This window comes from Pantherophis guttatus, chromosome 2, assembly GCF_059756535.1.
Source record: "Pantherophis guttatus breed Tessera chromosome 2, ASM5975653v1, whole genome shotgun sequence".
Lineage (NCBI taxonomy): Eukaryota > Metazoa > Chordata > Lepidosauria > Squamata > Colubridae > Pantherophis > Pantherophis guttatus.
Window position 1 is genome coordinate 202,646,331 of NC_142064.1, and position 26,264 is coordinate 202,672,594.

The window sequence follows — 26,264 nt, forward strand, 5'->3', positions numbered from 1 at the left end:
GGAGTCTCCTTCAGCTTACCCTGATTGGTGGCCTGTGAGGCTTCTGAGACATTTACCGCTAATTGACCACTAAATGAATTCACACCCATCATGCCAGCATGGACTGATGTATTAGCGAGCGCAGGGAGTTGGTTATGATTACGAGGGACACTGTAGAGTGCTTCTGCAATATCAGCTGCTCTTTTCAGGATTATTTCCTGCCAAAACATGAGTTTAGATATGAGGGAAAGTAATTAAATACAGGTAGGTCCTCGACGTATGACCACACTTAGGTTCAAAATTTATGTTGCTAAGTGAAACCTTTGTTAAAGTGAGCTTTGCCGCATTTTACTATCTATCTTGCCACAGTTGTTAAATGAACCACTGCAGCTGTTAATGTAGTAACCCGGTGGTTAAGTGAATCTGGTTTCCCCATCATCTTTGCTCGTCAGAAGATTTCGAAAGGGGATCACGTGACCCTGGGATGCAGCAGCGGTGATAAATATGAACCAGTTGCCAAGCATCTGAATTTTGATCACATGATTACAGATTGTAAGTGTGAAAACCGGTCATCGGTCCCTTTTTTCAGCACCGTTGTAACTTTGAATGGTTACTAAATGAACTGTTGTAAGTCAAAGACTACTTGTACAAAACTTACTAGGAAATTCAGATTCGGGTTTCCAAAATCCAGGTAGCCACTATGTCAGCAAAATGTATTTTCTGCTTTCTTCCTACTATCAAGTGGTTGTTGTTTTTTTCTTTTTTTTTCTTTTTTGCAGCTATTGATCTGGAAGCTCTAAATCAATTGATCCGTTCAGAGCAATGGAAAATTGAGCTATGAATCAGATGATTATGATTTCATTTGTTCAAAGGGAGTAATGAACAATAGTAACTGATATCATGATGAACCAATTCTTTGCTGTTACAGGTAGTCCTTGACTGACAACCACAACTGGGACCAGAATTCCCTGTGCTACACAAGGTAATTGTTAAGTGATTCACGCCTGATTTTACAACCTTTATTTCCCACAGTCGTTTAGCAAATCACTGCAGTCATTAAGTGAATCATGCAGTCATCTAGAGAATCCGGCTTCCCCCATTCACGTTCCTTGTCAGAAGCTGGTGGGGAGATCACAAATAGCAATCATTGTAAATACATGCTGGCTGCACTGTGCCCAAATTTTGATCATGTGACTGCGGAGATGCTGCAACGGTCGTAAGAGCAAGGACCGGTCGTTAGTCACTTTATTCACTGCTGTAGTAACTTTGAACATCACTGAATGAATGGTTGTAAATCGAGGACTACTTGTATTCTATAAAATGGAGACAAAGTTATAAGGTTGAAGATGTTTATATGTAAAATATTACATGTAAAGACGTATTGATTTGTTCTTAGAAAGAACAAATAGATATAACTGTTGGGAAAACCTTTAGTCCAGTTCCAATTTGTAGTGAACAGCTATCTATCTTCCAGAAAGCAAAAGACACAAAAAAGTAGAGCTTCACAAAGGGCTGTAAATGGGGAGATTAATCCCCATATTTTGATATCAGATGGCTGAGTGTTACCATCATTTACTTCAGTGCATGTATTTTTGGAAAGGCACATAAGATTCCAGTGTTAAACATCTGTCTTCAGTTTTGTTTTTTGTTTTGTCTTCAGTTTAAGGAGCTTGTAAAAGAGTTCTATAAAATCAGGACCTGTCCTATTGAGAATTAGTTAGACCTGTACTTCTTAAATTACACTAAGATAAGGCTCTAAATAGAATGCCTAAATTTGTATTTTACACTGATATTAAGTTAACTACTGGGAACAAGCAACTACTAAACAGCTGAATACCATACTAGTGTATTTAAATTCTATTGAAAACATAACACATTAAAACTATAACATACAAATAACACAGAATAGTATTTTCATTATTTTAGCAAAGCAAAGCAACTAATAAAATCAAAATTTAAAATGCTACTTCTGTTAGAAACTTTGAGATGAGTTTGGTTCACATGGGAAGTTTTCCTAGATTCCTATTATGGCACCTTCAAGGTTTACTCAGCCTTCCATCCTTCTGAGGTTGGATGAGGACCCAAATTGTTGGGGGCAATATGCTGATTCTGTAAACTACTTAGAGAGGGCTGTAAAGCACTGTGAAGCAGTATATAAGTCTAAATGCTATTGCTATTGCTGTTACTTTTCACCAATTTGCAATTTTATTTTTATTTGTCCGTGCAAGATAACTCTGCACAGATTTCAGAACACCAAGCGGAACGCTATTTAACCAAGGTTGCATTTACCTGATTGTTATGTGGCATACCATAGAGTGCTTCCACCAGATCTGCTGCCCTCTTGAGTATTACTTCCTATTGGAAAGAAAAGGAGAATTTTACCCATATTCATGTGTAGCAAACACAGTTCTAACATTGTGTCTTCAATTTTGTTTTCAGTCACAGCCTTGTTTTCAGTCTTACATTTCAACAGTGTCTAGTCAACTCAGAATGTTGCTAAATCATGAATTCATCCAATTCACACAAAAGTTAAAAGGTAAAACCTGCTTGAGCTGCAAAATAAAATCTGTCACTCAATTGTCTACCAACTGCACAGAAGCTGCTTGCAGGTTTATTGCCGAATAAGACCTACATTTCTTTGTTCAATTGCAATCAATGTCACCCAGAGCATGTTACAGATTTCTTTCATGCTGTTTATTGGGCTCTTAATTTATATAATAGAAATGTGTCCTTATCAGATCAACCATATTGTTAAGCTATCTCTGGAATGCTGTTGGTGATCTGATAACAATACTAAGTTCTATGCTTCATCTTTTTCCCATAGTTGGGTGCCATAGCCTGGTATTCAAAAAGGAAAGAAAGGTTTTGAACACAAGCAGCAACTGAGAACAAGATATCAATGTTATTCTTCAGGGAATCTGGAGGGATGTGGGTAGAGTGTCCAAATTTTAAGCATAAGCCTAACTTTAATTTCCATGGTTGCTCACTTCTCCATCTGCTTATTTATTTATCCTTGTTGTGTTCCTAAACTCATTTGTATTACGTACATCTCTTCATTTCCCTGCTCCAGCTTATACCCTCATGGTCCTGAGACTGACATCTGCATAGCACAATGCTCTCTTTGTATTTTTAGCACGTAAAATTTCAAGAACAAGAGTCAATAAAGTGTATTTGTAAATTGCAAGTATCTTTCTACATCACAGAAACAATAACATACATTTGGTTCCCCCTGTACGTATTGAAATCTTAGTAACTTCTACCAAAAATAATTGATCTTTGTAGGCATGACAGCATAAAAGCTGAATTGTAATACATTTTTACAAATGTTTTCTGAAGCTAGATGCATTTTTTTATAAGAACTGACTTTTGAGTTAAGCTGAGAAGCTTAACTAGGAATGTTTTATACACTAGTTAGATTTTCTAACTAAAAGAAGTAGTAATGCTCAATTTTCATATACTATAGTCTCTTATCAGAAGAGAGAGATATAATTGCATTCATTTTGCTGTCACCATAACCTCTTCAAAATCCTTGAACAACTCTTCAGATGACAAGCTTTTAGATGCATATTAGCATTTTTCAATTTAAAATTCTCTACAATATATGCTAAAAGAGTTGGCATATTGCAGTAGGTACTTATGATATACATGATGTCCTAAATTTAAAAATGAGATTATAAGTATGTTTTGAACCCCCATACACATTTATTGTTCCTTAGAACCACAGCACACTCTCCCTTTCATAATGCACATTTCAGGTTTTTTTAATGCTTGCAGCCAGCTGCATTATATAATTGATGGGTTTTGAATCAATACATTTGAAACTATTTATTTCTGAAGAGATCACTAGCTCTTGTCTTTGTCCTCTCTATGCATCCTGACCAAAGTACTGAATAATTTACAAGCGTATGAATTGTATACCCATATGGAATCAGGCCATGCTGGTTCAGCCAAGCTACTTAGAAAATCAGTGAGCTCAGCCTGCCTTGTAAAAGATTAAAAATCTAGAATAGAAGGGAAAAAAAGCTTGTCACATTTGACTTTTCCAGTTCCTAGTAAATTAAAACATCTTGTCCAGACAAGATAATTTTGGAAATGTAATGCTATCCCAGGTGACATCATCAGCTGTTGCATAACATTATTATAAAATGGCAAGTCTCTCTTATTGTTGTGAGAAATATGTCTTATACCTTGGCCCATATTAATAATAAAAATTATATTTTGCATTAAGTCTGAGCATCGATATGCACAAAACAAATCAGATATTAACTTTGGAGCAGTTTAATTTTGCCAATGGAATTTCCACATGAAAATATAGTTTTGGGACTGTCTTAATGTAACTACATGAAATCTAAACTTCCATTCTTTCACAGATAGTTTCTTAATAGTCGGTAAGATCACAATAAAATAATTCTAATTGCAGACACTATCTCATAGTTTCTCACTGGAATATATTGAATAAGCATCACTACAATTTACATATTGTCAATGTTTAGGTTCCATTTCTTTTTATAACAAGGAATTGCCTATACATTTCATGTTTTCTTAACAAAATTGCCTCATAATAGCACTTTTCTTTCATGTAGCTTTGTCAGAAGTTGCAAAACAATTATGGAAAAAATCTTGTCAGCTAATTTTTAAGCTTTTACATAAAAATGCTAGCTTTTCTGTTCTATTATATGTTAACATAGAACATTCTACAGAGCGACCAAGGTAATTTAAAACATTTTAGGTTTCAACCCATTTATGAGCACAGTCCTGACTTCAAATACAATGCGATGCGTAAAAGTCTTCTAGAAAGTACTGATCCTGCAGCAGCACTGCAAGGTGGTTGAATTGCAGTGACCAGAAAATTGTTCTCACCTCCATGTCATTACGTTCACAGTGAACCAGCTCCGAGCGTGTTTGTGTTCGGGATCTAATATATTGCCTTTCAATCAGAGCTGAGAGCCACTGAACACATAGACAGAACATGACGAGCAGGTCAGGAAAGCAATAAAGATTTTACAGAGCTGTCCAAGGTGCTAAATTTACTCAATAATGGGTTTGGCACCATAGTGTTAACCTCTCATTTACTACCAGTTTGAAAGACTAAATTGAAGTAGCTGACTTCATTTACCTTGAAATGTATATTTTATGACATTATGTAAGTAGATTGAAAGGGCACTGCAGCTTTAACAATTTAAAGGGCTAAAGCATGTTCAAGATTATGGCTGGCTATTTACTGTAGATTGTATATTGTACTTAAAAGTATATGGAATATTACAATGTACTGATTAACCTTCTGAATGTTATTGTAAGAAGATAGCTGATATTTTTTAAAAAATCTAAGCCTTTGAAAGCAATATTGTGCTGCTAAAAGTGTGTCTTTAAATAGACACTAGAGCACTGTAAATACACTCACGCACCAACATTTAATATTTGTTTTTGGATTAACAGGTTACAGCATTTCCATGTGCATTAATAATATCAAGAATGCATATTCTTTTTCATGCCCCTAGCCCATGTCCTTTTCCTTCTGATAACTTATCAGGCCCATTCTAGACATACTCACTGAGTATTAAATATTAACACTGAAGATGATAACTAGGCAAAGAGTTGCAACTGTTCTTTTTAGGACTAAAACAACTCATTTAAGAATCAGACAGCTAATATTTTAAGAGAGTATCTGGAAAAATAGGAGCATCATCCCTTTATTCTATATTTGTTTCTTTGATGTCATCATGGATTGATTAAAGTTTGTCAAGATTAAAACCCCTACAAAATTAGTCAAAGATGATAAATCATATGATTGACTTAGCTTTTTTTTTAAGCAAAAAAAATCTGTGGTTTATGGTTGTTAGTGGTCTGTAACTAGAAAGCTTAGAGGTCAGAAAGCATGTGCTGTATGTTCACTTTAATCCCTACGATTTAGGAGAAAAAGGAATTCTGGCTGTAAGAAAAGTCTTCAGTCAATCAGCCATCTGCAAGACAAACTTATTTTAAAGAAAAAGGAAGGTCAATGCTTCAGAATGTATTGACTAGAATTGTTCTTGAGAATGATTACTGGTTTATGTTGAAGCTCAGAATTTAATAGGAGCTATTTCTGGTTAAGTTGGAAGAGAAAAAAAGGAGTTCAAGCTTTTTGTTGAAGGATTTAAAAAGGGAATGTATTAAAGTGCACTGACCTACACTTAACATTTAAGCATTACTGAAGAAGGAGATTCTTTCTCAATTCAGAGAGATCAGTAAGGAGAACTCCACAAAAAGAAAATCTGTGGTTTGATGATTATTAACTGATATTGTGCAACTTTTATTACAGACTAATTCATACTAGTTTTGTAAAATCAGCAAGAAATAGTGATGGCATAAGGAGGAAAGAAAACTATCTAACGGATCAAGACTTCTATCATTTGGATATATGCATGTGGTGTTTTTTTTGTAAGCTTTCTTAGGACAGGAAAGAACAACTTATAAATTACATAGGTTATTACCATCATAATAATGCTGATTGATTTATCTATGTTTGAATTTCAATTATTTCAAATTCTGTTAAAGAACTTGTAAAATTCATGTAAAAGAACTGAATAACAACTGTGTGAAGTGTTTTAATTCGAATATCTTATCTTGTGCATTTTTGAAACAATATAATTCTATTAAAGCTAGTATTTAATTTCTGAATTTGTTAATCTACACACACATGTGTGTGTGTATGTATACATTCATACATACATATGTATATGCATATGTATATATGTGTGTGTGTGTGTACGTATACACTGCACACAAAATGAAGTTTGATCCAAAGAAATATCAAAAATGTTTCTTGCATTTAGCTTGTTGAATATAGGCTAGAAAAATAGCTGGCTCTCTTCGAAAAGGAAAGCAAGATGAGAAAGAAATCCAGTACTAATTAGGCAGGATAATTACTGAATTGAAAGTGATCTTATTCCCCCATTCATTTTGTTATGTACTCAGATATACCAATGCTTTAACTTTTTTTACTCAGTCAATCTTTCCATTCTGAAACAACACAAAAAATCAAATATAAAAATGAACCTGGATTGATATTTTATTATAAGAGATACAACTCTGAAGCAAAGTGATGTGTCTATGGAAATAATATGTTTGGAAGTTGGAGTAAAACAACACATTTACTTAGGGTTTCTATCACAACATTCAATATGGATAGTACCAATGATAATTCATCAATGCATGTCACTTGCTTTTAATATGATTGCATAATATCTTATATAACTGTTCAAGGCTTTCTTGGCTCAATCATTATGTTCACAATTAAATCAATTAAGATATGGGCAAAAAGAACATTGCAGGTAAATACTGATTTTTTTTATAACAAGTGATTAATGTTAACAACAAGCCACCTTCAAAGAATTGTTTGTTGCAGGCAATATATTTTCAGTCAATAACTGTCCACAAGATATGAAGCTTATCAATTACTTAAGCCCCAAGAGTGATAGGATATTTTTAAAACTCTATTAGCATTGTATTGTGACAAAATTAACCAAGAAATCATTCATCTTTCATAGAAGTGCTTAATGACAACAATTTCATTTATATTTTTCATATGCCATTTGCAGCTGATCAATTCTGACTTCTAGTTTCTTATTTCATTGATGCTACCACATCATTGGCATCCTTCAGTCTCAAGAGACTATGGTATCGTGCTCTGGAAAGAGGTCCTAAAACAGCATCTAGTGTGACTAAAAAGGCCAATTCGAGAGTGGCAATCCTTTCCACACTGAGGGCAGATACATAACATACACATGCCACCACAACACACCACATTATATTCTAATACAAATTTAAATTTACAGATTTAAAGATTTCAAATTGATTTGAAGAATCTCATCCATGTGAGATTAAGTTAGACAAAATATGATAAAATATCTATAAGGTTTTAGTTATTATAGTGACACATACCCCTTTATATTAGGATCTTACTACATATGCCAGGGTATTTTTCCATGTAAACATATGCTATATTATTCTATTAACATCTGGCACTTGCTTATCCATCTGGTCACCCAAAATATATATAATAATCTCTTTCTTTCTTAGGTTTAAAAATTACTTGCACTTTTCTGACACTCCTATCTGGATAGAATCGTTGCTGCTATTTTTGGTGTAAAAATAACCTTCATGTACAGGTAGTATGAAATAACACAAAATACTCCTGACACTAAATGATGAAGAATCAACATATCAATCCAACATTCACACTCTGCGTATGCATATCTATGTGTGCACATGTACTCTAATTTCTGTTAAATGGTAATTAACAACATAAAAAGACTCAACCCCCCTCCCCAAATGTTATGACTTTAGTTAGTTTAGAAAGACAGAGCTTGCTCATACCTTCATATCTATTTTTATGATTTAACTCTTCAAGATGTCTTACCAAGCTTACCCTTTTATCTCATTGTCTGCACTATCACCTTGTCTACCCTCTCAAACTCTACAAGTCCATCTAAACTTTTAAATAAAACTTATGTCTCATGGAATCTTGTGGATAATGAAATTCAGAATCCTGAAGTGTAGTCTCCAGCAGGTAAAAGTTGGTGTGTCTAATTTAAAATAACATGCACTTGGTGATGGTAAAGACCTCAGTTACTGAAAAATTGCTCTTAGTGTAAACAATGCTAAACTAGCTTAATCTTCCTCCTGACCAAAGATTACAGTCTATGCCTTAGGCACTAACATAAACGCTCACTGAATGACCTTGTCACCTGTTCTACACACTGAGCCAAACTGATAAAGAAAATATGGTAAGCATATATAAAATAGCAATTTTTAAATCGTAAAGGGTAAGTGCTTGCAGGCATCAAGCCATTAATATATTACAAATCAATAAAAAAAAAGAAGTGCCCTGATTAGCAAGGAAGGGGGAAAAAAATAAACCAAGCAATTCACCTAGTTGCTATTGTAAGGAAAAATACAATGCAGTGTAAATTCCTGCTTTTTCAATGTATTTCCCTAGGTATAGTTTGGCATTCCTTTCTTGAAAACTGTCTATGAAACATAAGATAGACTAGGAACATAGAGTTCTGCTACATGTTAGTCATATTTACTATGTCTAAACCAACATGGAAAAGGCAACTGGCCAACTAGAACAGAGTTTTAGTTGATGGACAAAGTTTAAAATTCTTGGTCACCGAATTTGAGAGAATTTGTTTACATAGCAAATTTCCTTGTGGTTCCAATCAAAGCAGGTAAATCAGCTTTTAAAAAATATATTATCTTCAAATGTAAATTGTCTGTTATTTGGATCATGGGAATCTTTCTACAAAACATGTAATAATATGATCTGGTAGAAACCCAAGGACTTTTTATTCTTTCTAATGATACTTTCCGTGGCTTTCCCAAGCACATGTCAAAGAGATGCAAAAAGATTAGATTAGATTAGAATTCTTCATTGGCCAAGTGTGATTGGATACACAAGGAATTTGTCTCTGGTGTATATGCGCTCAGTGTACATAAAAGGAAAAGATACATTTGTCAAGAATCATAAGGTACAACACTTAATGATAGTCATAGGGTACCAATAAGCAACCAAATCAAATAGAAGATTCTGACTATGAAGTTTATGTGGCCTGCAGTCAGATATATTACATATGAAAAGTTATAATCACCTGAGGTTAAAAATTGTCATATAGTACTTACCAACACTTGGTATATGCCCCCTAAGATTGTGCTTAATCTTACAAGAATATAGAATATAGGCTATATTTAAAAAAAAAAATCCTTCAGAAGAAAAATAAAACTCTCCAAAGAGAATAAAGTTGTCGGAGTTATTTAACTACTGGCTCTTAATGGGATTTACAGTAAAAGAAAAAGATGATGCTTCTGATTTCTGTAAGTATTTTGTTCTATTCTTTCCTAGGCTGGGAAAGCTAAAAAAAGCAGAGGGGAGAGGGAATGTTATATTAAAATGATAAAAATCCCTCTTCTCCTATAACCCTTACAAATGAGTACACTCACTTACATTTTATCATAGGAATAATTTTTAAAAAGTCTCTGGAAGGGGCATTCTCATTATAGTAAAAGTCCACTTCAGACCCAATTGAAATGAAAAGAAAAAGCACAGCTTACATCTAGATACCAAGTGCTAATTTCTAGGGAAACATAAAATGCCAAATGTATAACAATTATGTTTTATAACTCTGTGTTCAAAGAACTTAATAGTATTTTATTGCACTGAGAGGCTTCAGCTGAAGCAGACCTATTTTACTGGAGTGCTCCCTGCCTTATGTTGTTAAAGCACTTCATCAACTTTCTTTCTTATTATCAGCAAGAGAAAGATGTGATTAATTTTTGAACATGCAGCCCTAAAAATCTGGCGGAAGCTAATTTCTCTAAGCAGATGTCTCAAACAGTTATATAAACGGATGAATTAAATTTCTTTAGGAGTATCAGGAGCATATCTGATATCAACCCAAAGAAAGGCTAGAATTTTGATAATTATCATTGCATTTAATCTTAATTGCATTTTCTTTCAAGCATTTGTTAAAAACCTTAGGGTAAGGGGGTAGAGGAAAAGACCAAAGATTAGATAGACAGATAGGCAGGCAGAAAACAGATAAATAGACAATCATTCATTGTATCAAGTTGTATTTTAATTTTATTGTACTCAGATACCTAATAGATATCAAGTGGAGAGATCACAAAGTTGTTGACAATATTTTCATTATTTGTTATCCTCAAATAAATAAGTGCAAACAGCTGGCAGTGATTGTGAACAAGCTGAATAAATTACTTGGTAAGCTCTGTGAGCCAGGGCCAAATGCCATGTATGTTTCAGACATGATTACTACAGTAATGATAGAATACATGCATTTTTTTGTCCTGGGAAGGTAGTCTAGGTTTCCATACTGTAGGCAGAAGATGTTACAGTTAAGGAACTAAAATATTTGGTTTTTTATTAATAAAACATCAGGGAATTTTGTTTTAGTTCTAATTAATATTGTTGAAGGTCTATTAATTGTCCTTTTGTATTGTATCAAATATTGATTTAATATATAAATTAATAAATTAATATATAAATATATAATTAATAGATATCAAAATTGTTTAGTGCTCAGAGTTATTTGTTTTTGAGATGGGCAGCTGTACAAATTCAACAAATAAATAAAATAGCACAAGTATTTCACTGATAATTGAAATGAATTAATTCGTGATGTATGTATTGAGTGTGAACCACCTGTGAATCCTAACCATGAGGCCTCAGTTACAATAGTGGTCAAGGTATTGGCCTAGAAGTCAGGAGACTGTGAGTTCTAGTCCCGCTTTAGGCATGAAAGTCATTTGGGTGACTTTGGACAATCTCTCAATCCAACCACCTCAAAGGGTTCTTATTGTGAGGAAAACAGAAAGAGGAAGGAATATTAAGTATGTTTGCTGCCTTGAATTATTAAAAATAACAAGGTGGGATAAACATAAATAAATAAAGAATACAAAACCTATTTCTTCAGATGGTGATTTTACAAATGAACAATCACCAAGCCACCAAGATTTTACAAATGAACAATCACCAAGATTACAGTATGCCATTGCCCAAGTATCTATAATGTAATACAGTCTGTAAACCCCATTGTTTGCTAAGGAAGAAAAAAGACAAGATTTTCCGGCATACTTTACTAAATGACATTATCATAAGAAGAACAATGTTTTTTTTTTACTGTCCACTTCCAGGGTTCTATAAATTATGCATTACTCATATTTCATCTAAAAAACCCACACTATATATCTTTTGATTTTGACTTTAAACAGGCAACATTGGTGCTCTACAGGGATGTCCTATGAAATTACTAAATCTGAGTCCCATTTCATAAATAACTCAATGAACCACTATTAGTTTGAATAGAAAGACATTCATGGTTGACTCACCTAAATCAGTCACCTTATTTGTGAGATCATGGGAGGCATATAAATTTAATAAACAAACAAACAAACAAACCAACAAACAGCCTAAGCCAGTAGTAGATATTTGCCAATGTTTGTGCAAAGGATGCTAGATCAAGGATATTGCTAGAAATCCCAAAGAAGAAATAGTTTACCTTACATATGACGAAGAAATGGTCATAACTAACATTAGGATTACTGTAAAATTAATTCAGGATGATTAAGCTTCTCAAACAAACTTACTGGGAGAAAAAAATGTGTAGATTTTATTCCTGATCATTAAATTGGGTTGCACCCAAATAGGTTGCTCAGTGGTGGGGTGCTGGTTTAACAACCGGTTTGGTGATTGTGCACATGTGCGCCTAATGCGCACTGTGAGCACGTGCACAGTTTTACAAACGCTAACTTTCTGCGTTACCACTTGAGAGTAACACAGTTGAGGCGTGGCAATCTGCTCTGCTGCACCAATCAGCTGAGAAGATAAAGGTAGTAAAGTGTAAGGGCGGGTAGGCAGGCCAACCTGATCGTCGGAGCGAACCAGTTCGCTCCCAGCTGAGCATTGGAGCTGGTTCGCTCGAATTGGTCTGAACCGGTAGACTCCCACCCCTGAGGTTGCTAAGAAAATGTGCATTTTATCACATCTATGGGAATTGTCATTTGATTCTATGAGTTCTATACTGATTAAAGCTACTGTTATGGTGAAAAAAAACAGAGCTTCACTGAGAATGAAGTTCACTGAGGATGTCCATGAGAGTAATCGGTAAACACTGTAAAAATCAATATGCATGTAAGCTTCTACAAAGCAGCTGGCTTTGTATGCTTGATCTACTGAATACTCCCCAAACATGCAAAGCATCTCCTTTGACCTTCTGAACTAGAGATGAACTTACTGAAGGAATGGCATTCTCTTTATAACACAGATAAGCCCTGTGAACTTGACCTAGCAATTACTAATTTTAGTGGATATTGCATCAACCCTTATCTTATTGAGGCTATAAATAAATAAATATGGTTCTTCAAACACCAGGAAGTAGAAAACACAGAAAACAATGGGGCTTCTTTCTCATAACAAAGAAATCACCTCAGGAAAAAGTTCAGGCACTTTTTGCCCACCATTTGCTGTATATTTTTAAAGGAACAGTCAGGAGTTGAGACAGACTATGTGTGCGTGAGAGAAAGATGCTTGATGTTTTCTTTGGAAGAAAAAAAAATCATGACCCTTGAAATCATATAGAAACAGAAAGTGACACTACACATATAGAAATAAACCAGCCTTTTGAATACAATCTTCTAAGGCATCTTCCATCTAAGGCATCAAAACTCTTCCATCTTGTTCCTCAGGTCCATAATATTTTAGCTAAGCCTTTGGCTCAAAATAGTACATGGAATATGTCTCATTTAATGTTGCTCAGGTATCACTTACTACCAACTATCAGGTAGTAAGGAAGGATGCTTACTGTCTGTAAAAGTTTCAAAACCAAAATAGTTTACATTTGAAATACCATATTTTGAACACTCAAAAAGTTTTTTTTTTCTCCTGATCTTAAGAAAAATGTTCCAGTGCTGTTCTGACTACTCTGTGTTTCAAATTTGAAATAACTGTTTGAAGTTCTACAACTTTAAAAGGGGCTATTTTGAGTTCACAATATTTCCAGAATGATCAGGCCAGTTATTTCAGACTTAAAATGGGGTGTTCTGAACTTGAAAACAGGACATTTTATAATCAACATATTTTGAATTTGAAGCATTTTACATATCACTGACTACAGAGATAAGACAATAAAACAGTAGTCGTTTACTAAATGTAGACTGGTATAGTCCCTTAAATCATTCTACTAAATGGAGTTTTATTAACTCAAGTAGGTGAAAAGATTGTTCTAAAGACAGAATCACATCTTTCATAATCCATTTTCACACTTCCCACATTTTTGTGAGGTTTCTAACATACAGATTTTCAGACTCCACTGGAATTGGACAACAGATTAATTTAAATACATTTAAATAATGATAATAAAATGAAGAAGTTCTCTGGTGCTTTAGAATTCAAACAGGCAAGCATCTGCAACACAACGCACCAGATGTAATAACTGTTGATAAGAAAGACAAAAATGTCTGGCTAGAGCACATTGCAATAACTGGAAATAATGGAATGGAAGACCAAGAACTGGAGAAAATTACAAAACATAAAGAGCTTCAAATAGAGGTAGAACAACAGTGGCAAAAGAAAGCAAAGGAGGTAATAATAATAGGTGCCTTGGGTGCAATTCTAAAACATCGTGAGCATCACTTGAACTCCATCGGCATTGACAAAATCATTATCAGTCAACTGCAAAAGCCATCTTTTTTTTTGGAACAACGCACATTCTGAGATGCTACCTTTAACGCTATGAAACAACAGCTTTGCTTATCCTAGGCTCTTGGGAAAGACTTAATAGGTTGATAAAAATGCCAAATTCAGTCTAAACATCTTATTTATGCAAGCAAAATAATGTATGCTATAAGAATGTGTTAGCAGACAGTTCTGGGTGCCCAATGCCTCATTTGCAAATTCTATCCATATCTTTTTCTGACATATATATATATATCAGAATATATATATATATAAGACTATGTTAATAACTAATGATCGTGTTGATCAGTTATCTCATAACACCTCTGCAAAGAGCACAGAATGCTGCAGGGCTGACCTTCATGTACTCAGCAACAAACAGTTTTAGTGAATTTTTTTTATCAGGAAACACAGCAATGGTAAACATTTAATCTATTCCTCCATTTCTCTGCATTTTCAGTTTGGATCTGGACTTAGTTATATTGATAGTGGAGTGGATCCAGACTGCAGATGTAACAGAAAGCAGGGCAACATACGAAACATCCCTCAATGGTTTAGCATGTTATTATCTACATCTGTCTGGCTACTGGTTTCAGAATTTCAAGCAGAAAGTATTCCAACTGCAGGGAGATGCTACAAACCTTTTGCATGCAAACTTTACTTCCAGTTGTATAATGTAGAGAAATAAAAAAGAGTTTGCATTTAACATGTGCAAACTATAATTTATTAGATTCGTAATGAGAAAGGCAGACCGGGCAAGCAATGTGCAAAGTGATTAAAGAGCTAACATAGTTGGATGCTCCAAGCAGCATCCAGACTCTCAAATAGTTTTTCATGTATGAACTGGTTATCAAAGGAATGCATCTTTTGCATTGAGCTGCATCTTAGATGTTCCATTTACTCTTTCATGTCATTCCTTGGCTACTGCCTATTATTGATATTTGCAAAAGTTTAAAGGCTACAAATGCAATATCTAAATTGCTTGTTGTGCACCCATAAAAATGCTAAAACAGTATTACTGTAATTAGAATACATTGTGCAGCGCACGGTGACTCCTGCTTATATGTGCCACTCTGTTTCCTTTAGGATAAATGATTAACTAAGCCTGAATACTTTGTTAGGAGTGAAATTTTCTGTTTCATTTCTCCAAGGAGAAACCATGTGACTGGAGACCAGATTTCAATGCTTGCTGGCACATAGTTGTGCTGAGTAGCTCTTGGCACAAGTAAACTAGTAAACGGCTGATTTACTAAATTATGATCGGATGAGCCTTTGGAGTTCTGACAGAAAGTGTGTCTCTTCATGGGGTGTTTAAATTGTTTGGTGTTTAAATATTCAGCATGAGGCTAATGTGAACTGATGAAGGGAGACTGCAAACATTCACTCTCACTGTAGACAGGGAGACAGAGATATGCAATGTATCATCTGGCCTGTGGAGGTGGAAATGATTCATATTTAAAGATGTTGCTGTCTATTTCCATTGCTTTAAGGTGCTTTTAATTAGCATAGTGCTTGAAATTCAAAATAAGGAAACACGCACACACAGAGAAGCATCCAAATGTGTTGCTTAAACAAGTCACAAGAGTCCAAGAAAGACTTTTTCAACAACTGTGTGCTTTTGAACGTCTTTTTCAACACCTTGGCCAGCCTTCCAAAAAAATTCAGCAAAGACATGAAAAAATCTGTAAGAGAATGCTGCTTTCTAATTATGTTACTTCTGCAAGGGAAGGGGAGGCGATGATTTCTTTACTGCCACCTGCTGGAACTGGCAATAACCCTTTGTCATAACAGAGGAGCAAGCACTCTCACTTTAGAGGACAGTTACGGCAAGCATTTAAAATACTGTGATCCGAGACACTTACAGTAGATTAGAATTTTTTATTGGTGCTCTGTTGCCATAACAACATAAAGGCAGCAGCAGATGACTTAAGCTAAGCTTGCTGCTCATCTGGCAGTTAAAATGAGTACAGTTCACTTCACAAGTTCCCCATATGGACCCTTAGTGTATAGTAATGAAGTAACCATATGGTGGGAAAAGAAATGCACAGAAAACAATTGTGCTCCAGAGGATAAGTAAACCAGGCAGAAAGTTATGGAAGTCCGAGCAGAGAGCATGGTCTGTGTGCTGGCTAGCTTTGGGTTGCTCTTCCAGAAAGGAATTTCTCCAGCCTTCTCTTAAGCCAGTGGTGGGCAAATGTGGCTCTTTTACAACCTATGGACTTCAACTCCCAGAATTCCTGAGACAGCCAAGCTTGGCTGTCTCAGGAATTCTGGGAGTTGAAGTCCACAGGAAACAAGAAATGTCTGGACATTGAACTATTTCTGACAAGAAAAAAAATGTTTGAGACAACCCTTTTAGAAACACTTGCATCTTTTTGCATTTACGCTTGGTTATAAATAATCTTGGTATATACAACACTTTTCAGAAGGTAAGTGAAAAAGTAGAATTTACATTATATATTACACATTACTTAAGAATTTCCAAAAAATAAAAAGAAATAATTGATTGGCACGCCCCAAAATGTAAAAAAAAAAAAAAAAAAAAAGCCTACAGCTCACTCTTCTGTACAAATGCCCAGTTCAGAATATGGGACTAACCAGATATTCAACTAGTAAGACAGCTTGCTAAAGGCTGCAAAGTCAATTTTGTACTACACATGCTTCATAAAAGATGAATATAAATGCATTAGTTAGACACGGTAAGCTAAATTAGAAGGTCAGGCAGGGCTGGAAGGGCTGAAAAATCACACAACCAATGACTGTAATTACTCTTTTTTAAAGTCTATTAAGTGGTGTTGTTCTATCAAGGCTCAGGGGTATAAGACATGAAGTACAAGATAAAGTAATGTGTATTTATTACTCCCACAGGATCAATTTACTAGATATTTTCAGCTCCACAGAACAAAATACACAAATGCAGTCTTTGTTGCTTTCCTCAAAATTCTGGCATATACATTTCCAAAGGAACTACTGTGTAAGAAGAAAATGTCTTTATGGGATTAGCATCTTTTCATGCATTTTATCATTTTGTTGTATGTACAGTATGTTCATATCTAATGGCATGAGATTACATTTTTAAATTAATCAGTTCAATCAAAATTATTCAATCAAAACTATTAGTCAGTGACAAAGACCTTTTATCCTATGTTTCAATCCCTGCGACCAAACTACTGAAAAGACCCTGGTCAGAGACCTGGAAAACCATCTTGGGACAGTCTAGGGTGGCAATAATAATCAAGACTCTATCCCAAAGGTGCTTTTTCAAGAAGCAACTGGACTTTCTGGTTTTTCTTTGAAGACATTTCGCTTCTCATCCAAGAAGCTTCTTCAGCTTTCTAGACTCTAGTTAAGAGTCCATTGAATATATATATCACCTTCCTATTTTTGACTTATTATTTTTGTGTTCTCCGAACCCCTCATCACACAATTTCAAACACTGTGTTATTTCTTGTAAATCACTGTTCTAAGATACTGTTTATCACAAGTGTCTACTTTATCATATGGACAATCTTAATTTCTTGTAGATAGAAATTGTGCTACAAGCTGAGTCAAGCTGTTTGTATTAAGCAGTAACCAACAACTACATATTGCACCAATGCTCAGAATCCATGCTCTTGCTCTTTTGCTTTAAGAGAACATGGTCCAGGAGCCAAGTGATCTGTATGACTCTTTCTATAACCCTTGCATGCTAATGTTTTTAACCATAGATTCTAAATTGCACAATCTGCTGTAATCAATTGTTGAGTAAACACTAACGCACTAAGAAAAAGCCTCTTCTGCTCACCTTCAAGAAGAAGTCCTCCTGCCCAATTCCAATATGACTGTGTCTTTCAGCTGTCAAAATGTCATCCTTTTAGAGCATGGGTGTCAAACTCGCGGTGTCACGATGCCGTCATGTGACTTTTGCGACTTTTTTCTCATTCAAGGAACTGGGGTGGCTGTGGCCTGCACGTGATGCATCCAGCCCGTGGGCCACCAGTTTGAAACCCCTGTTTTAAGAGTTATCCCTGATTTTGGATTTTTCATAATACCAACATAATCTTCTCCCATGTGGTTTTAGTATAATGTTTCATGTGGACAATTGATAGCATTTTAATTTTTGTCATATCACTATGAAAGTAGTACTTTCATAGACCCATTTTACAAAGGAAGCTATTTCCAAGATCATAGAGGGGAAAAAAGCAGTATATATTGTAAGTGCTCAATAGATTTCCAAGATGAATCAAGCAAATAGCAAATGAAAGTGCCATATTAGTTCATTTTGGAGTAGAATCTCTCCAATAATTATTGTTTTCTCTTAGACTGCCAAATGATAAGACATATGGTCACATAAGCTCCAGCTTCTAGAAAGAGCACAACAGACTTGTAATGACAGTCAACTTTTTAACTGACCCCATCTAAAAGATAAACACAAATTCAACCTTCAGTTTTTGCAGAATTAACCATTCTCTGAACCCATACTGTCAAATGAAGCACTCAAACATCCTACCAAAGTATTATTCAATTTAACAAGCTAGCTGAGTAGCATCTGTTATTTTAAAGCTAAAATAGACTTTCATTTCAAAGGAGAACTAATTGAGAATGTGTTCTGTTTTCTAAAATGAGTCCAGAATTTCAGGTGTAATCTCCAATTCTCAATGTATGTTCAGCATGGGAATGCAATAGATGTGCTTTCTTTGTTTGTTTATGTATTCATGATAATGGAATAACCATGAAGATCACTTTTACTATCAATTTTAACCCACTTCTGGCTACATGACACCTATGACTCCCTCTTTAACATTTCAAAAATATTTCCCAGATTTCTATGAGAAAGGCTGTAGATTCAGCTTACCTGAAAACTGCCCATTGGCAAAAACTTATCTAAATGATTGTAATATTTTGGGTGTATACAAAAAGTATTACACTGAGACTTAATATATTCAGCAAATTATTTTTAAACCCTCAGTGTCTGAGTATAGTGACATATCTTTCTGGCTTTGATGTTTACCAATTTAATTTTTTTTTTAAAAAAATATTTCCTAGCATCCTTTACCAAACCATTTCTACAGTCATGGTAGAATTCTCACAATCCAGTTCTTAAATATCCACATTCTTTGTTTTATCAAATGCCATTTCCTTCATATTTCCTTCTGTATAGGAAGTCTACACCAGGAATTGGAGACTTGGTCAACAGCATTTCTTCTGGATGCTGTTTTAATGCTTTTTAGCATTAATGTTTAATGCTAATTTTAATATTAATTAGTATTTGTTAATCTTATTATTGATATTGAATCACTGTGGTTAATTTACCATTAACATTTATGTTAGATAATTGGAGTTTATATTAGGGGGTGGAGTGGTTAAATAGGAGCATGAGCATAAATACTGTAGTATTCCAAATGTTTATGTAATGTAAGAAGAAGCACTAAAGACTGATTTGGTAAAATGACAAACTAAGTTTGCTTATTTGCTTGCTTGAGCTTTTGATAATGGAATCACTGGATAGAAAACCTAGAATCCACACTTGTCAGAAGTAACTCTGTATCTTGGTAGTACAATGGTCTAAGGCACCCTGTTATTAAGCTGGTTATTAAGACCAGCTGCCTGCAATTACTGCAGGTTTGAATCTCGCCAAGGCTCAAGGTTGACTCAGCCTTCCATCCTTTCTAAGGTAGGTAAACTGAGGACCCAGTTGTGGGGGCAATAAGCTGACTTTGTATAAATATACAAAAGGATGAAGGCTATTGCTGAGCACATTGTAAGCCGCCCTGAGTATCCGGAGAAGGGCGGCATATAAATCAAATTAAAAAAATATATATTAAAGCTTCTATCAGTACTGATGGTCCAATTGCTATAAGAGCTACGAGTCTGACTTTCATGTGTACATGAGTTTGTGCTTTACATGTAACAATATTTTCTTGAACATGGCTCAGTAAGTAAAGGTAGCTGTGGCATCTCTTTAAACACAGATGTATTTAATGAGAATACAGCTGGCTGCAACAAAGCTGAACCAAATATAAACAAGCTTCATACAGAGCATGTGGCTGTAGCATTCCAAATGTAGATGTTGACTACACAAATATGGTGCTGAAGCGTTATTTGGAAAAAAAACAAACCCTGATGCATTATAGACTTAATCATAAACACAGACATATATGTATGTGCACACATACACTACATTTTGCTGACCTTTGGTAAACGCTCAGGGTCACCAGGATGCCTCGGGATGACTTTCTGTAACCTTTGGAAGCCATAGTCAATGGTTGGTTCATTCAAAGCTGGAACAAGAAAAATTGTAATTAAGCAAAACTGAATTTTTCACTAAAGATTATTGAGTTCTAGAAGCTAGCACAATCCTGGAGGACCTGAAGAAATTCATTTCCTAAAAGCTTTCTTGTCTTCTTGTTTTCAACTGTTCCAGTGTTATTTTATTGGGAGGAAAGTTTGTGGAACTTTTTTCTGTGCAGCTGTAAGATTGTTAACTAAACTTTTAGTTTTTTCTTTATTTTTAGTCCTGAAACTTCACCATATTTTTTAAATTAATTTGGGTTCAGTTTCTTGTTGATCTTCCAGGATAAAAACCAAATCATCTGCAAACCTGTAACTTGTATCTTTCTAGCTTTCCTTTTTTATTTCCATACCTTTAATTTCTATGTCTTGTCTAATATTTCTATTTAATACTCCCAATGCCAATGTAAATAGTAAAGGGGGTAATGGACATCCTTGTCTTGTGCCTTTTTTTATGTTAAAGTTCTCTGTCATATCCCCATTTACCATCACCTTTGCTGAAAGATCATTCTCATATTGTTTTTGACCTATCTCTTGGGCAGGAAGCCATTTTGATCTAGATGTATAAATTCATTCAAAACCCTTTTTAGTCTCTCTGCTATTATTGAAGCATATATTTTGTAATCAGCATTCAATAAGGATATTGGTCTATAGCAGTGGTGGGTAGCTACTGGTTTGGTCCAGATCTTGTGAACAGGTAGTAACGGCGGCGGGAGGCTCCACCGACCCGCCCGGACATCATCACAGATGCTCATGCGCAGAAGCGCTATGCATGAGTGAAGCAAGCGCGTGCATGTGCTCCTGTTGTGAACCAGTAGCGAAGGTAACTGGAACCCACCCCTGGTCTATAGTTTTTTATCTGCATTAAATCTGAATTTTCTTTCAGTATGAGGGTAATATTTGCTTCCATCCACAAATTTGGTACCTTTGCTTCTAACAATACTTCATTATAAAGTTCCAACATTGATGGGCCTAGAAATCTAATGAAGAGGATAGGCATTCAAAAAAAGTTAAATATTTAGGAATTCAACTGATGGCAAGGTGTGTAACTATTAAAGAAGATAATTATTATAAACTGGCACAACAAATTAAAACAGATTTGGAGAAGTGGTAAAATCTGCAACTGTCATTGATGGGAAGTATAGCTACTATAAACATGAATATCTTGCCGATATTATATTATATTTATTTCAAACAATACTATAAAACTGGAAAAAATATTTTGAAGAATTAAATAAAACAATATTAAAATATATTTGGCAAGGGATAAGTTTGAAAATGTTGCAAGATTCTAAAAACAGAGGAGGTTTTGGGCTGCCAGATTGAGAATTGTACTATCAGCTCGCTGATGCACATGTGTGCATGGAAAACCGGAAGATCATCTTCCTGGTGTGTGCATGCGCACTGTGTGGCTGCTCTTCCATTTCTGGTGCTCCCGCGCATGTGAAGACCAGCTGGCTGGCACGCTGGAACCCAGAAGAGCAATGGGCAACAGGCGACGGCTCACGTGCCTGGAGAGATGCCTCTGCATGCCACTTCTGGCACACATGCCATAGGTTCACCATCATGGTCTATATAGTATCAACCTAATAGTGTAAAGAATCACAATCACACTTGGCTGGTTTGGTTTGGTTTGAGGCACAAAAGATTATTGATTTTGGAGAGACATGATCCCTTGAGCTGGCATGCTTTTTTACATCCAAATGTTATTGATATGGAAAATATTACTAGACATTTTGAATGAAAAGGGGGAACTTAAAACTAAACAGGAATTAAGTGGTCAAGGGATTGAGGCAACATGGTGATCACAAGTGCAGATACAATCCCGATATGAGAAGGATGCTAAAATGTATGATTTCTATAAAGAATTAACAGAATTAGATCAGATATTAACAGGGACAGATGAAAAACTAATAAAGAAAATATATAGCTATTTGTTAAATATTAAGATGGAAGATGAACAAGTAAAAGAGACAATGATAGTATGGCTAAAATTTTTGGTTATCCGAATGAGTTAGATAAGTGGCAGAAACTATGGGATAGAAATTATAAATTAACGATGTCAACCGCATATAAAGAAAATCTTTACAAAATGTTTTATAAATAGCATTTTCCACCCTCGAGGGAAAGATGTTTAAGGATATGTCCGCAAAACATTGGAAATGTCATCAGACACCTGGTTTGTACTATCATATGTGGTGGACATGTCCAAAAGCAAAAAAAATAAAAAATAAAAAATACTGGACAAAAATACGTACATAGTTGGAAAAAATGGTAAAACAACATATTGATTTGAAATCAGAAATATTTTTCTTGGGCATTTTACCATATAAGTACAATAAAAGTAATGCATATCTGATTTTACATGTACTGACTGCAGCTAGAATTGTATTTGCACAACAATGGAAAAGTGAAGAGATCCCAACAGATGAAAATGTGATTAGAAAAATATTAGAAGGTACAGAAATGGATAGGCTAACACTTACAATTAAGGAAAAGAAAGAAACTGAATACTTTTTGACCTGGGACTTATTTTATCAATGGTTAGTCGACAAAAATAGGAGTTAGAAACAGGGAAAGATAAGGAAAGGATCAATGATATAAGGGAGGTATGTTAAAATGGTTAAGTAAACATTATTATTGTTGTTGTTATCAATACTAATGTAATAAACACTGTTGTAAATATTTTGATTACTATTTCCTAAAACTATTTGTACCCAGGCAACAGACTGTTTAATTGAAAATGGAATTTTTATATGTTACAAAATAAAAAACTTGGGGGGAAAAAAAAAGAAAGGTTGTGGAACTGAACCAAAACAAAGCAAGGCAAAAGGCCCATAATGTTTCACTTTTATGACATATATGATCCCATTTATATATGCAGCCATACATAATTTTCTTATGATATTAACAACAAGTTTTTGATATGGAAAATGAAGAAAGAAATTCTGCCGAAGCCAATACTACTTAAAGCAAAAAATAAAAATAAATAAATCACAAGACGTGACACATATGAAGAACCCAAAGAAGAGTTAAAAAGTGCATGTGACTAATTGCTCATATGCCAGCTTCTAAAACTTGTGCAACTGTGTGAAATGATGATAACTTTCTATTTGGTAAATGATTAGTACTATTAATATTATATTTTATAAACACTGACCTGAAATCATGGAAAATTTGGTCAATACTGTTTTACTTATTAAACATGAACATTTATGACCAATTTTCTTTTCAGAAAACAAAAGCTACAAACAGCTTGACCAAATATGTAATATCCATTAAGCAACATCAGAAGATGCCAACACAGTAAGACCTCAAACATTCTAAAAGTAAAACAAAATGAACTTTTAGGAAGCTATGGACATAGAATAAAAGCATATTTATAACATGGCAAAATAAGAGTTTTTGCCTTTGGAGATGATTAAAAATATTTCAATGTATAGATGAATAAAGTAAAATAACAGCACTGTATGCAGCATATTCAATTGTTTGGACATAGTGTGTTCTTCTAACTAGACATTTTCTATTATAACTTGTTTTATTACATGAACTTTTATCTATTTCCATGGTTGCTTATGTGTATTTCTAGATAAGAATTTTAAATTGTTCTACAGGGTTAGCATTGTGATAAGCAGGGGAGAGCATACAGCTTCCAACAGCAGAATCCGCAGACTGTTTCAGGAGCCCTGGTGGTGCAGTGATTAGAATGCTCACAACCTGGAGTTCAATCCTTATCAAGGGTCATGGTTGACTCAGCCTTCCATCCCTCAGAGGTCTGTAAACCTGAGGACCCAAATTGTTGGGGGTAATATGCAAACTGCTCAGAGAGTGCTATAAAGCACCATGGAGCTGTATATATAAATCTAAGTCAGGGGTGTCAAACTGGATTTCTTTGAGGGCCAGATCAGCATTGTAGTTCTCTGCGGACCGGCAGGGGGAGAGTGGGGGCCTTGCTAGGGCCCCGCAAGGCCTCCACACGGCCTGTTTTTGGCCGGCAGAGTGCTGCTGGAGGCCAGGGAGGCAGGGAGACACACATGACCCATTTTCGCCAGCAGAGGCACCACGAGCCAGTCCTTTGATATTTCCAGGCCGGCCCTGTGGGCCGGATTTAAACACCCCACAGGCCGCATCTGGCCTACTGGCCTTGAGTTTGATACCCCTGAGCTAAGTGCTATCGCTATTCAGTCACTATCCTCTATTATTAAAATATCCAATAAACTCCACTCTGAGTCAAGGTTTTATTCTTTGGCGTTTTAATATCAGGTGTCACAATGTTTTACATTTCAATGGGATATTTGTAATTAAGCAAATTGCTTGGAAAAGTAAATAATCCAAAAAAAAAAACCAGATCTAAAAAAACAATACTTGCTATCCTTCAAAGAAATAAATAAAATGGAATCCTCATTGCAATTACTCTAGTGAAATTCTGGATTAACTTGTTACTTTATACAGCTGACTAAATGGATTCATTTATACATTCTTGGAAGTTTTTCCTTGTTTTTAATGAGAGAGACAACCTACTCCTCCATTCTTAAAGGTGTTCCTTCATTTCTCCCAGGAAATGAAATCCCCCTATAAATGTTTTTCCATAGATAAAAAAATTAATGATTTAAAAAAAAATCTTTTAGACTGAGTAACACTTTTATTTGTGTTTGTAACATTCATCCACATGTTAAAAACAAAGTTAACACATACTATAAAAATGCTTTCCCATTACCCTAAGTTTCAAAAGTACATTGAAAGTAGTCCTGATTTTAAAGAAGGTATTAAATTCAAATAGGTCCCAAGGCTAATGGAAGCAATTTGTGTACCAACCCAAACTGACTGGTCTACTTTTCAAAATACAGATATGATAATCTCATGATTTTAAAAGGACATTTAAATTGAAAGACTGTGAATATAGTATATAATTATACCAATAGCACCCTTTAACTTGTCAGCTTGTAAATCTAAATGGCTATCAATCATTTCTAAAGAGGAAATAAACCTTAAAATTCTTTGATTGACTGTGCTTACTTTTTATGTTTTTTTAAAAAAAAGAAATGGAAAAAATGGATTAAAGTGGCCAGAAATCCATTTATAAAAATGCATTATTTTACATAGGTGAGTAAAAAGCCAGTAATTATACTTCCCAAAGACATCTAAATCAAAGAAAGTACTTTCCTTCACTTATGTATTTTAAGTTGTATGGAAGTTCAGATAAGTTTTTTATTAAAATATTTTTTCTAAATGAAATGCTTATTGAAGTGACTAATAGAATACCATTTTCATTTAAGGTAATGCAATCAATTTTTGCAAATATGAGATTTAAGCCATTTTCTCATATCTAAACAATAAACTTTCAACCTGTCTCTTGTGTGAATTAACTAAAATTATACCCAGGTGTCTGTCTATGCTGATGCATGAGTTAAGGCACAATATTTATTTTTCTTTCCATTTTATGAATTACTATTTAAACCCTTGAGGAAGAACTTTCTTTGCGTGCAGTCAGGCTTAGAAATTCTTTATGCAGTGTACTTAAAATTGTACCTTAAAAATTCCAAAACATTCCATACAATAATAAAATAAATAAAATTGTACTTTAGATGAATTTCTTTTAATATGCTTTAGAAATTACAGTAGTATGTATAAAATTGAATGATCATTTTCATAATTGTGAGTAGACAGAATGTATGTTCTGTTTTTTAACAGACTTTGAAGAGTTATCTTTCTTATTTCAATATTTCGTATCAAGAAGGCTGTTGATGTACCATGAAGTTTTCATTGTTGATTAAATGACTGATGCACA

The 26,264-nt window shown here is 34.6% G+C and overlaps 1 protein-coding gene across 17 annotated transcripts in view; it reads right to left on the reverse strand.

Annotated features, from left to right (window-relative positions):
• EBF1 (EBF transcription factor 1) overlaps positions 1-26,264 on the reverse strand; it is a 365,951-nt gene that overhangs the window by 12,653 nt on the left and 327,034 nt on the right. For all 17 annotated transcript variants that reach the window (XM_034401475.3, XM_034401464.3, XM_034401454.3 and 14 more), the window contains exons 11-13: positions 20,378-20,466; positions 2,269-2,334; positions 20-197 (exon numbers count right to left, since the gene is read on the reverse strand). In XM_034401475.3, coding sequence (XP_034257366.1) covers positions 20-197; positions 2,269-2,334; positions 20,378-20,466 — 333 coding nt within the window. The remainder of the gene's footprint in view (positions 1-19; positions 198-2,268; positions 2,335-20,377; positions 20,467-26,264) is intronic.